We start from the raw sequence: 13,165 nt of genomic DNA on the forward strand, positions 1-13,165 counted from the left end.
TGCCAACGTTGCTTGCATTGATTCCCGTCGCGTTTTTCACAGCCAGCAAGTTTTGGACTAGCCGAGAAGTATGCTGCAACTCTTGTCCAGAACGTTGCTGACTTCTGCTCATTCCCCACCACGGGGTCTTTGCTAGTGTTCAGCCAGCTGCTAATCAGCACTATATCCTCTGTCACTGTCCACGTCCTTCTTTCCTTACACTCTACTGGAAGCTCCGCAGCTTGACTGCCAAAGGACGGCACTTGCGATGAAGAGGTTGGAACGCGTCCTTGACTGCCAAAGACTACATTTTGTTGACTATGGAGAAGTTCAACAAAATTTGCCGAGTCCTGGAATGGATTGAAATCCATTTTCGAAGTAAAGGAGAGAGGAGAAAGAGGAGACAGAGGAGAAAGATGAGACAAAGGAGACAGAGGAGACAGAGGAGAAAGAGGTGAAAGAGGTGAAAGAGGAGACACATGCGAATGAGAATAAACAGGGGAAAGAGGAGAAGGAACGAGAAGGCGCATTCATCTGTTGGAGAATGAACTAGAAGACACAGTTTATAAAACGTTTAAGAAAATGAAGGAGAGAGATTTCGCATTCAACACACACAACCAACAAGTCTATGTAACCAACACACACAACTCGCATTCAACACACACAACCAATATGACTTGACATATATCTAACAACAAACAACTAATAACAAACAATGCTTTATTTTCAATTTCAAATAACTCAAACCACACCATCAATTCTATTTATTACGGTGACACAACCATAACCCAACACTAAAGCAACCATTAATTACCCTAACTACCAGTCAGACAGAAGCTACACCATTTTATTACAGACCAGATAAAAGAGAGAAAGACTAACCTTTGATGCTGCGTATTCCTCTGTCAAATGACCCGTGCTTAAGCACGTTTGATCCAGCCATCTAAACACACAAAGACTGAACACATTAACCTATTTTCTTTAATTCTGAAACAAAGACTGAGACTTTAATTCTTTTCTTTTCAGTACACAATACATAAGCTATTTTATCTAAGACAGAAGAGGATTAAGAAGCAAACACTAACCTCAGATTCCACAGAACATATCAAACGCGATTTGATCCCTTCATCTCAGCACGCAAAAGACAGAACCAAAAGACACAAACAAATAATAAAATTAATCACCACAGAGAAGCCCAATCAAAACCAATAAACAAAACGAGATTGAAATAATATATTTGAACCAGCTGACATGTATGACTGAAGAACATGGAACATAAGCTTTACCTGAGCGATTCGCAGAGAGCCATCGACTGAGAGCTCCGTTAGCCGTCGACGACAGCCACCGCCAGACAGATAGCTCCGTCAGCCGTCGAGGAGAGCCACCGAGAGACAGAGAGCTCCGTCACCGTCGAGGAGAGCCACCGCAAGACAGAATTGAACCTACAAACAAATAAAACTCGCGATCAAACCAAGAAGAAGTCTAATCTAAACATGCATGATTGAAAAACACAACAATACATTTACCTTCCGATTCCAGTAGATCCACGGCGAGAGAGGGAGAATCGCATAGTCACACGAGCCACAGAGACAGAGGATTCCGTTAGGAGGTGTGGAGACAGGGAGTATCGCCGGTATGTCGACGATCCACGGTGAGAATAGGAGAATCGCCTTCTCCGAGCTTCGGTTTCGAGAGAGAGAGAAAGGAGATGATTCGGTTTCGAGAAAGAGAGAAATGACGAAACAAAGACACGCTCCCCTTCTCTCCTCTCATTTTGCTTACACGTGTTCCATAAATACGTTTCTTCTTTACCCCAAATAAGAAACGTCTTTACCTTGTAATTGTCTTTTTGATTTTCTTTTAATCATAAGATCTCCCCTAAATACGAGGGATAATCCTGCTCTAACTTACTATGTTGAAAATATAACTTATGGAGTTTCCTCGGATTTTGATATATTTTTCTGGAGTACATAAATTTGAGAAGCAAGATGATGATCAGACTCTTAAATACAATTCATTTGCATTGTTTGTTCTCTTGATGTTTGAGAATATCACTTTGCCTTTGGTGTGAGTGATGAGATCTACATTTCTCAACCTCTTCTATTCGAGCTATGTGTTGAAGAAATAATATGAGCTCTATATAATAGAATACAAACTAGGTCAAATACAAAAAAAATTCCCTTACAGTTTTGGCTCTTTCTCTCTGGTTTCACTCGTTCTTGATTTTCTGATATTGTATTGCAGTACTATATTATCTGCAATCGCATCCCTCTTTACATCCATATGTGATAAAATGAAAACTTTCAGTTTTGATGTATACAATGGACTAGCTAAAGAACTTAATAAGTGCAAAACTGGTTGTGTTTCTTATCGTCAGAACCAATTAAGTTTCTCAAATTTCGGTGACTAACTCCTAAACGGCTAAATCATACACCAAACCTGAATGTTTGCTGCTCATTTCTTATCAAGCCCATCAAGGATATGAATGGTGTGTGGAACATCTTTTCCATGGCTGATCATTCTGTTTATTTGTTTAACAGAAGTCTGAAGGTATTCATTTTCAGGAAGCTGTTTCAGTCGAGAATGGATTAGTTTCACGGAATAAACTGAAAACTGGAATGAGAACTGGTTGTAGATCATTGCAATATCATTGACGGCTTTTTTTGTGAAGAACATCTTCACATTCTTAGCTGCTACTCATCAAACAGCTGCTTTTCACTTCACTTGCAAGACTAGTTTATTTGCATATACTTAATGTAATCTATATGGTAGGATTATGTCAACTATACGCAATGTGGAATTAATCAAGTTAACTTGTTATTTAAAAGGTTACAATTATTCAGACTTCAGAGAATTTACATTGGTCATGAATGAATGTTTAAAGGTAGGAAAATAACATATACGTAAGCATAAATAATTCATATAGTATATAATTGTGGAAGAGAGATAGGGAGATATGCAAGACATTAAATTCACACCATATCTGTGCATCGACCAACCGCTAACTTCTGTTGCGTTACGTAAAAGTAACTTTATCTTCTCTTTTTATAATGAACAAAGACAATATATTAGACCCAAAAAACAAAGACAATATATTTAAAAGTTTATATCGCGTTGTATAGTTAATTGTACTCCAAATGTCTATTAAGTCGGTCCAACTACTTGATACGACCTAACAAGACTGAAACTTTCAAGTCTGACTGTTAGCTGAGAATTGTAACTTAACATTTTACCAATAAAAATAGCTTTTGAGAATTGTTTTGGTTCTCATATCAAATTTAGATGTGTGGACTTTTTTAAACATGTCTTGTGTTGTAATCATGGATTTTTATACAATGGATTTCCTCGATTAAATCTAGTAAATATCTTTTCAATTCTTGGGTTTAGTTCAAGTTAAAAAAAAAAACTAAATAAAATACGTATCTTTCCAATGACCTTTTGTTTATTCTATAGCGAATGAATTAAAGAAAATGCACAGCTAAAAATTAAAGTTATATATATGTTCTCTTAGCATCTTAGCATCCAAGGAGCATGATCGATGTAGGTTTTTATGGTGGAGTTCTTAACGAAATATAAAAACCGTCTCTTAGTTTTTAACTAAAAAAACTAAAAACCAGCTTTTAAATATCTTATTTAAGAGTCAGTTTTTAGCGTTTTTAGTTAAACGTTAAGAGACGGTTTTTTATATCCCGTTAAAAACTCCGTCCTAGGAACTTCTTCACATTAAATATGCTCTTAGCTCTTTGAATAGGCTATAATAGAGAAAAAAATCCGGTCAAAGTCCATAATTGATAGCGAATAATATTATACTAGTAAAGATTTGTTTTCCTTATAAAATTAGATATAATGAGTTTAAACAAGCCCTCATTTATAAGGTAACAATTTGAAAGTCTTACGAAATTTTTTTCCTATTACTAAACTTCAAAAAGAATTATGTATTCCTTTTTGTCTGAGTAGGATAAATATATACTTTAATCTGAACAATATATTTGTGTTCATGTACCGAATAATTTAATGAAAGAAAAAGAAATATAAAATAAAATTGGAAACAATCAATATGGTCACTGATTCCTACCCCCACCACCATTCGTCAAAAGAGATTCCTGATTTAGAGCATCTCGTTTATGCACATTTCTCTACCATATATTATAAATATACGAAAATTTTATCTTGATAGTATATATTTCTTCTCTTTCTTCAAAACAAAAAAAAAAAACTCAGAAAGAGATAGAGAGAGGCCAAAAAATGGCGGATGAATCTCCAAAGTCTATCTACGACTTCACCGTCAAGGTAAGGTTTTTCTTCATGCATCATTCTTGATTCTTGATTCTTGATTCTTGATTCATATAAACAAAGTAAAAGACTCAAAAAGAAGAAGAAGAGACTTTCATTTTGATTCAATGGATCTTCCAGTGGTTTGCTTAAGGAAGATAATACATATGTGTTTATGTTTTGTTTGTTGAACCATCGCAGGATATCTCAGGTAACGATGTGAGTTTGAGCCAATTCAAGGGCAAAACTCTTCTGATTGTAAACGTTGCCTCCAAATGGTAAATACCCTTTTTTTTGGTAAAAAAATGGTAAAAAATACCCTTTCATTTATTTTCGCACTAATTAAAAAAATACTCTTTTAAGCGTTACTATGGTTCCTCTAATTTCACAAGATAGGAATGAAATTTGAAACACAGAAGATTTTGTAATACTAGTATTTAATCAACTCGGTTTGGTTGATGATTAGTACCAGACCCTGCTTTTGCAGTTACGGTTTACCATAATATGTAATTTGTTTATGTAAGAACAAGAATAGTAATATTTGATTAATTCATTCATATTAATAACAGAACTTTTGAAAAGCTGAAACTAAGCTAAATTTTTAATTGCAGTGGACTAACGGATGCGAACTACAAGGAACTCAATGTTCTGTACGAAAAATACAAGGAACAAGGTCTGTTACCATACATCTATACAAAATCTGGTTTTCAAATATTATTTGTGAAATATAATTTAAAAAACTGGGCAAAAATATTTAGGGTTGGAGATATTAGCGTTCCCATGCAATCAGTTTTTGGGACAAGAACCAGGAAACAATGAAGAGATTCAGCAAACTGTCTGCACAAGGTTCAAAGCTGAGTTCCCCATCTTTGACAAGGTACTTAAACTTTTTATTTATCAAATTGAAGTATGTACAACCTCTACTAATCACACTCTAATCGAAATTATCAACCTGCAATCCCACAACCTTCACGTCCAGTCAAAATTGCAATTATTTATTTACTAGTAGTTAAAAAGATTGGTTATATATTATAAAAGAGAAATACTTGACGGCATTAATGTAGGTAGATGTGAACGGGAAGAACACGGCCCCGTTATACAAATACTTGAAAGCAGAGAAAGGAGGATTGCTAATTGACGCAATCAAATGGAACTTCACAAAGTTCTTGGTTTCTCCTGACGGCAAAGTCTCCCAGAGATATTCTCCCAGAACGTCTCCTCTTCAGTTCGAGGTACGTACCACCCCTGTTCCCACCTAAACCGGAATCCTCATATTTTCATGTGTGCACAATCTTATAACCGGTCTTTTTTTTGTGTGCAGAAAGACATTCAAGCTCTGCTGGGACAGGCTTCTTCTTGAATCATCATCGAAAGTTTCAAGAACGGGTTTATCTATTTATTAAACGTTTTTACATTTGGTCCGTGTCTTAAGAATCCACAACTTTGCAAACTTGTTTGTTCTCTTAATCCTTGAGACCGCGTCTTTAAATAAAGTGTCGTTTCATTGATAAGAAATAAAAAGAAATTAGGGCCGGCTTGACACATGTTATGGGCCCTAGGGTTAAATAAACCCTAGGGTTAAATAAACCATTTATATTCGGATAATGTTTAAAATATTTTTAAAATTTAATCAGTAATATTTTGCAATATTTTATGATGAAAATAAAACTATATACATATCAAATAATTTTGTGTTTTTTTCAATTTTATTTATTGTATTTATAATTTTTTATATAAAAATATAGATTTATAAAAAAAATTAGCCCATTAACTATTAATATACGTGATGATATATGTTTGGATCTGGGGCGGTCGCACCGCTTGTCCCCTACTCAGCCTGCCCCGAAAGAAACCACATTAATCATGTGACTCGTTTTAAAGCTCAATTTTTTTAAAAAAGTCAGGCTGAGCTGGATACGTAAACCGAACACGTGAAAGGATCTTGTTGAATAATTTGCCTTACCGTAACACCACCACACGTTAAGTATTCTGAATTATCACCTGAATCAAAGTAAAACCATCGACTGCACATCACTGATTCGATGTGCCTGAGGAACAATGCTTTTACTATCTAATTTCACTACTGTGTTGAAGAAAAAAAACTCATTGCGTTACGATACTGGCTTATGTTGCATTAAAAAATGTTTTAAGGATTACAAGAACGAAAAGATGTGAAATAAGCTAAGTAGTGGCAGGCTAATGGCAATTTTTTGGGGTTTGGTGTGTATTCACATCAGTCATGGATTCAATTTCCTCTTGGAACTAAATTATCATCACTTGGCCAGCGTGAACTTGGGATTCGGTACAAGTGGTTTACATGGTAGATCGTAACAGATGATCGGTTCACCCCCTGACATTAGTCGGAAGGTATTTCAAACTCGGATCAGACAATGTAGTAGTCAGTCCACTCTGTAGCACTAAGTCCCAAGGCTGACCGGATCAGCCAATAGAGTTTATCAAAAAATAAAAGATGTGAAATCATATTTATATATAGGAACACGGATTAATAGAAAGTAACACTATCACTCAATTTAAATCATTACTAGATCTCGATCCGCGCAACCGCGCGAGTTTTTATTTTCATTTATTTTTATATAAATATTTTATTTTTAACTCTAAATTGGTATATATTATAATATATATGTGTCTATCAATTTTTAAAACATAATAAGTTTACGGTATATTTTTTTCATTGAATAGATTGTTTCAAACTTTCACATGTATTTCTATCTTCTTCTATGTATATATTTTCGGATTATTATTTCATTATTAAAATCGTAACTATATATATAAAGATTAGTAAAATATTGTTTTATTGCCATATTCAAATATATTGTAACATTTCACAAATTCAGAAATTTTTTAAAAAATTAAAATTTTTGCTTCATAGATTTATATTATCGAGTAAATAATTAAACATTTAGTTTTTGTTTAATTTTTAAAATAAACTATATAGTTTAAAATTTGTTTTCATTGGTTTAAGTTAGTAAAGATTAATCATTGTTAGATAATATGATTTTTGTTATTTAATTTTTTTTTTATAATTTTAAAAGTTAACATCGACAAATATTTAAATAATTAACATATGAAGGTATAGTATTTCAACATTAAATTATATCTATTTAATTTATACTATCTATAAATCCAGTGGATCTTCTATTGTTTAAATTCAATTATTGATAGTCCAATAAAAATTTCTAGTAGGCCCAAAATTTAAATGATAGGATTATAGATTAAATTTAATATGACTATAAGAATATGTCCATTAGGTCCATTTTTTTAAAAAAAATCACACAAGATTCAAGGTTGTGACTTCTGTTTTAATATATAAGATTAATTATTTTGTAAAACAATTAAATACTTTATATAGTAGTAAATGGGGAAGTGCACAATTAATAAATGGGTTTTTGCCAAAACCAATCCAAATATTGATTCTAACCATAAAATTATCTTTATTTATAAAAGACAGTTTAGTCTCTTCTTAGGCCATCCACGTTCGCTTCCTCTCTCGCCGACACGTGTCACTGACGACGAGGTGCTGCGTTTCATTAAACCGAACGCGTTATCTTCTGGGCCTCGCTCGATCTTTCTGTGTTGGGCCTTTTACACTCACATCCCGAACGATGTCACAACGTCTCCAACCCTAAGACACATTGCTCTCGCGTAACTCTTTTCTGCGCCGTCGACGCGTGACGTCTTCGATTCCTTCTTCTTCGATGAAACGGCCGGAGTTATGTCGTCGTCTTTATTCCAATTGCATTCAATCCCTCGCTCATTCAATCCCTCTCTCAGACTCTTCGATGCGCCCTTTGATCCCGAGCGGATCTGTATAAATATGTAAGATCTATAGATCCCCAACGCATCATCTCTTTCTTTCTCTTGAGACTTTCTGATTCCTGTTGCTATGTCTATTTCGAGAGTCTTCTTCTCTGACCTGAAGTCCGGCAAATGCTCCTCCGTCGTCGAGGCCCGGCTCCTACGGTTCTGGGAGGCGAGGAACGTCAAACGTGGTGGCGAGCTGATGTGGGTCGATATGCTACTTATGGACGTGAATGTAAGTTTGATTCTTCTTGATCTCCTTAGATCTGTTTACGTCATTTTCTGACTTCTAAATCTTATCTGTTTCAGTCGACTTTGATCCAAGCTACTATCAACGCGAATCGGCTTCCAAGGTTCCGAGATAGGCTCGCCGCCGGGACGATGTACTCTGTCTCTGGCTTTGACGTGGCTCGCTGTGCTCAGAACTTCAAGCTTGCGGACTCTTCTTTGATGATCCGGTTTAACGATTCCACCGAGTTTGACGTGTTATCTGATCCGGTCTCGCCAATACCTGCAGAGGGATTCCGGTTCCGTAACCAGACCGAGTTGGTTGGTTTAGCCAATACAAACACTCAGCTTCCAGGTACAGATGTGATCGTATCGTACATATGTATATTTATCTGTATGGGTTTTGTGCTTTATGTATTAAGCCACTGAGCTCTCTGATCTCAATATTGAACCTGTATATATTATTGGTGAAATCGTGGCGGTGAAGAGCACCGTGTCTGACCCTCCGGAGGACAAGAACCGTGTCATGGTCACCGTCAAACTAGAAAAGTAATTTATTTGTTTCTTTAACAACTTTCATATTTGCTTAATCATTTTAGCTGCACTAACTTTTGTTATATATGTGCAGTGATGTGTCTGTCACTCTTAGTCTGTTTGACGCTCAAGCCGTTTCATTCCACCAGAAGCTTGGAGGCATGCGTGATGATCCTAAAGTGATTGTTGCCACAAGCATAAACCCGAAGATGGTTGGAGGTATTTCGTTGCTTATTTCGTATGTGGCATAAATTAATATGTGTAATTCCTTTTTCAGAAATTTTTACTATTTTGTGTAGGTCGTTTATTCCTCAACGCGACGTCAGGAACACATGTTTATTATGATAAGGAGACACATGCAGGAGAGTCTTTATTTTTCCGGTAAGCTTGGTCTGTTTTGAGTATGTAATCAGACGTTGAGATTTTGTGATGTTAACTTCGTGAACTTTTGTTCTGATTGGTGGCTAGAGACACTGGTCTTCCGTCTGCCGCACCTCTCTTGAAGTCTTATGCGAAGGTTGAGCCTGTGAAAATTGCAGAGCTTAACCATTTTATCACTACAGATCCGCCCCAGGTAATGAGTTATGTATATGCAATTAGCTCATTCGTGTGTTTAATTATAAAGATTGTTTTTTGACTGCACGCAATGTTGATGTTTAAGCAGCAGGAAATAGATTTCTTATGCACTGCGAGAGTTTCTCAAGTTGAAGCGGACAAAGGGTGGTGCTATGTTGCGTGTTCTAAGTGCAGCAAGAAATTGCAACGCACTGTCACTTCTTTCGAATGTGCACGCTGTAATAATCCTCATGCGGTCGGATCTTTACGGTATGTATCGATTTGTTATAATATGATAGTTGGTCGCCTTCTTGATCACTTGCGTCACACTGATTCCACTTCGGTTTATTTGTTCTCTTTTAGTTATCGTGTTGAGATGGTTGTAACTGATGATACTGCGGAATGGACATTTGTTTGCTTTGATGGTGTTATGACTAAGTTGCATAATCTCAGGGCAAGTGAGGCGGTCCAGTTACTGGTAATATATAATTTGATTACTTATGTGGTTATTATATAATGTTGTTGACACTCTCGATGCTTCCATTAAATGACAAGGCTGAAGAAGGAGTGAACCCTGAGGATTCCGTGATGCCTCCGTTCGTTGCAGGAATGGAAGGCAAGACCTACACTTTCCAAGTCCATGTCACGCCCTACAACTTCACCGTCAACCACCAGACGTTCACCGTATCGCGTATCATCAATGAGGTTGAGCGTTCACCAGCTCCAGAATTTGTCGATGATGTAAGTGCAATACTTATTATGATATTTCGCCATTAGCATATGCAGCGTATAACAATTTGAATGTAACAGGAAGGTGATGACAATGATGATGATGATGCGCCAGACGGGCCTAACAACCGTGAGAAGTCTGGTTCCGACAAGGGCAATTGTGAGTCATCAAAGAGGGCTGGAAAGGAGCCAGTCGGTAATGTGCGTAAAAGGGCGCGTATTGCTTAAGATGGATCTTCGATAATAATCTCTCGATATTCTGCAGCTTAATAATGTTTCTGCATTCTTCTTTATTCTCATCTTTACTCTATCTATGTTATGGATTTTCTACATTCACGTTGTTTTTTTTTTTTGTTTTTCAAACTCTCTACTTTATGGTTGTTATGGATGCTTTTTATATTGAGTTGACAAAAGTTTAAAAAAGGAACAAGTTGATGCTTTATTTGATTCCGGTGAGTTAATAAATGTTAGTGATTATTTTATTAAAAGATTTAGTGTTTTATTTTAATTGTGTACGTAAGTGGACGTCCATAATCATATTATGGACTACAAAAACTTTGGGTACGTTAGTATGAGTGTATGTATATATACAGTCCACGGTCTAATATAATTATGTATATGAGTATGAAAATATTTAATGTTCTTTAAATTGTGTGCATAAACTGACGTCCATAATCATATTATGTATTACAAAACTTTGGTTACGTGCATGAGTGTACGTCTGTTGTCCACAAGCTAATATAATTATTATTCTCCATGTATTTACGAAAGTTTTTCCTTTTTCTTTTTTTTTTAAACTTAGTGTTATCGCATATTGACCTCCTGCATTAATTACTATGTCTGTAGCTATATATCTTTGACACTGAGAATGAGCTTCAAAACAGAAAGAGGGCGATCACGGAAGATCCTTCTTCACTGGCACTTGACGATAGTATCATCGTCCGCTTGATTGAGATGCTAGACATCCACAATCATCTAGCGAGGACTTTCAGACACGCAAGCGACCGGTACAAAGGCACTGGATCAATCGAATTCAGTATCACATTGGTCAGACAGCCAAACCGAGGTCGTCAATATGATCTTCCTACTGCGAATGAAATCGGTGGACTAATCGTTGGGGACTTATCTGCAACGTCAGTAGGAAAAGATATAGTGGTTGAGCTGAAGTCATCAGCACTTCAGAGGATAAGTGATCTTCACCCACTGCTGATGAGTCTTCAATATCCATTGTTATTTCCTTATGGGGATACCGGTTACCACGAGAGATTACCATACTGTGGACCAGAGGCATCCACTGTGAGAAGAGAATACATGACAATGCGTGAGTTCGATGCTTACCAAATCCAGACTAGGCCTTCAGAAGGAATGACAATAATTAAGGGTGGAAAACTGTTCCATCAGTATATTGTTGACGCGTACGTAGCTACCGAGACGGAGAGGCTGCGGTTTATTAGTCTGAATCAGAAGAAACTGAGAGCAGATCTATATAATAACGTATGCGACGCAGTTGACATAGGCGATGCAGATGCGACGCAGCTTGGAAAAAAAGTCATCCTGCCTTCGTCCTTCACTGCTAGCCCTCGGTATATGTCTGAAAAATATCAAGACGCCATGGCTATCTGTCGTTGGTATGGAAATCCTCATCTGTTTATCACTGTCACCGCAAATCCAAATTGGGTAGAGCTCACCGATCATCTTGATGCATATGGGGGTGATTCCGCTAATAGTCGACCTGATCTGGAGTGTCGGATTTTCAAACTTAAGCTTGATGAGATGATGGCAGATTTTAAAAAGGGAGTATACTTCCCGAAACCCGACGCAGGTAAAAATACTACTATATACTAAACTATTATTATATGTTTTCGCTTATCAGTTTATAATATGTTCAGGATCGTTTTGAAAGTTTTTAAAATATCGGTGTGACATATAATATTACTACGATATTTTATGATAAATTTTATGTTTTCATATAAGAATTTATTTTGAAAGTTTACATACTTTTTAATTTTAATTATATAACTGAAATATATGTATAAATTCAAATGAGATGAACCATCATACTATAGAATATGATATTTAGTGATTATTTACATCAATTAAGAAAAGTTGTTTAAACAATAAACTGAATAAATTCTTAGTTCATTAGAATATATAAACCCTAAATAGTAGTAGACTCAAATTTATATATACGATCTAAATAAATTAATTGTACAAAAACATCATAATCTGCATCATATGTTTTACGAAGTGAAAATTAATTTGAACACACATAATATATAATCTGGATTATAGTGATTAGTTAAATCAATTATGTAGAGTTGTTTAAAAAATAAACCAAATATATTTTAATGTAAAAGAGTACACAAACGTTAATATCAGTAGACTGATGCTTTATATATACGATATGAATTAAAATAAAGTCGCACGTAATATATAATTGTTACATTATAAATACAAATGCATACTTTTATAATACCATCTTTACAACATTTATTATATTTAAACTTAAAATATAATCAATTTAAAATTATTATGATCATTAAAATGATATTAGACATATCTTTATAACTATTATTATTATTATTACTTTTGGTGTCCAGTCATAACTAAACTACGTTTCAGTTTCTAATTATACTTTCTGATATGTTGTCCTTGCACTACAAGAAAACATCAAGGATTCTGAGGGAAAAAATCGTCGGAATTTCGTCGGAATATCGTTATTCCGACGCAATTCCGACGAAACACGTCGTCGGAAATAATTCCTCGGAATTTCTTTTTTCCTCTGAAATCCCTCGGAATTTTCCGACGGAATTCCGAGGAAATAAATTTCCGAGGAAATTCCGAGGATCCCTTGTTTGTCGGAAAAGTCCTCGGAATATACCGAGGTAGAACTTCGTCGGGATAATTCCTCGGAAGTTCATCGATCGATGCGTGTTTGGACATATATACATCGATCGATAGGAGTATACCGACGGACTTTTTCCTCGGTTTATTCCGAGGAACTGTTCCCTCGGTATATTCCGAGGGAAATGTCCCTCGCTATATTTTT

The 13,165-nt window shown here is 35.6% G+C and overlaps 3 protein-coding genes across 6 annotated transcripts in view; all 3 read left to right on the top strand.

Annotated features, from left to right (window-relative positions):
- The first annotated feature begins 4,135 nt into the window (after window positions 1–4,135).
- Window positions 4,136–5,795, top strand: LOC106339334 (probable glutathione peroxidase 2). The gene is made up of 6 exons (XM_013778125.1): window positions 4,136–4,269; window positions 4,453–4,529; window positions 4,863–4,924; window positions 5,010–5,128; window positions 5,316–5,483; window positions 5,573–5,795. The coding sequence occupies exons 1-6, from the start codon at window positions 4,225–4,227 to the stop codon at window positions 5,609–5,611; spliced, it is 510 nt and encodes a 169-aa protein (XP_013633579.1). The 5' UTR covers window positions 4,136–4,224; the 3' UTR covers window positions 5,612–5,795.
- Window positions 5,796–7,771: 1,976 nt separating this feature from the next.
- LOC106340835 lies at window positions 7,772–10,536 on the top strand. 4 transcript variants are annotated; one of them, XM_013779667.1, is made up of 10 exons: window positions 7,775–8,305; window positions 8,380–8,653; window positions 8,786–8,847; window positions 8,927–9,051; window positions 9,132–9,213; window positions 9,301–9,406; window positions 9,497–9,657; window positions 9,751–9,865; window positions 9,943–10,128; window positions 10,198–10,536. In XM_013779667.1, the coding sequence occupies exons 3-10, from the start codon at window positions 8,825–8,827 to the stop codon at window positions 10,342–10,344; spliced, it is 945 nt and encodes a 314-aa protein (XP_013635121.1). In that variant the 5' UTR covers window positions 7,775–8,305; window positions 8,380–8,653; window positions 8,786–8,824; the 3' UTR covers window positions 10,345–10,536. The 4 variants fall into 4 exon arrangements, with proteins under 4 accessions (XP_013635122.1, XP_013635121.1, XP_013635120.1 ...); XM_013779668.1 differs by having other exon boundaries at window positions 7,772–8,305; window positions 8,380–8,847; window positions 9,500–9,657; XM_013779666.1 differs by having other exon boundaries at window positions 8,380–8,847.
- Window positions 10,537–10,825: 289 nt separating this feature from the next.
- Window positions 10,826–13,165, top strand: part of LOC106338114 — a 10,250-nt gene continuing 7,910 nt past the window's right edge. Inside the window, exons 1-2 of the mRNA XM_013777163.1 lie at window positions 10,826–10,831; window positions 10,963–11,938. Coding sequence (XP_013632617.1) covers window positions 10,826–10,831; window positions 10,963–11,938 — 982 coding nt within the window. The remainder of the gene's footprint in view (window positions 10,832–10,962; window positions 11,939–13,165) is intronic.

This window comes from Brassica oleracea, chromosome C4, assembly GCF_000695525.1.
Source record: "Brassica oleracea var. oleracea cultivar TO1000 chromosome C4, BOL, whole genome shotgun sequence".
NCBI lineage: Eukaryota > Viridiplantae > Streptophyta > Magnoliopsida > Brassicales > Brassicaceae > Brassica > Brassica oleracea.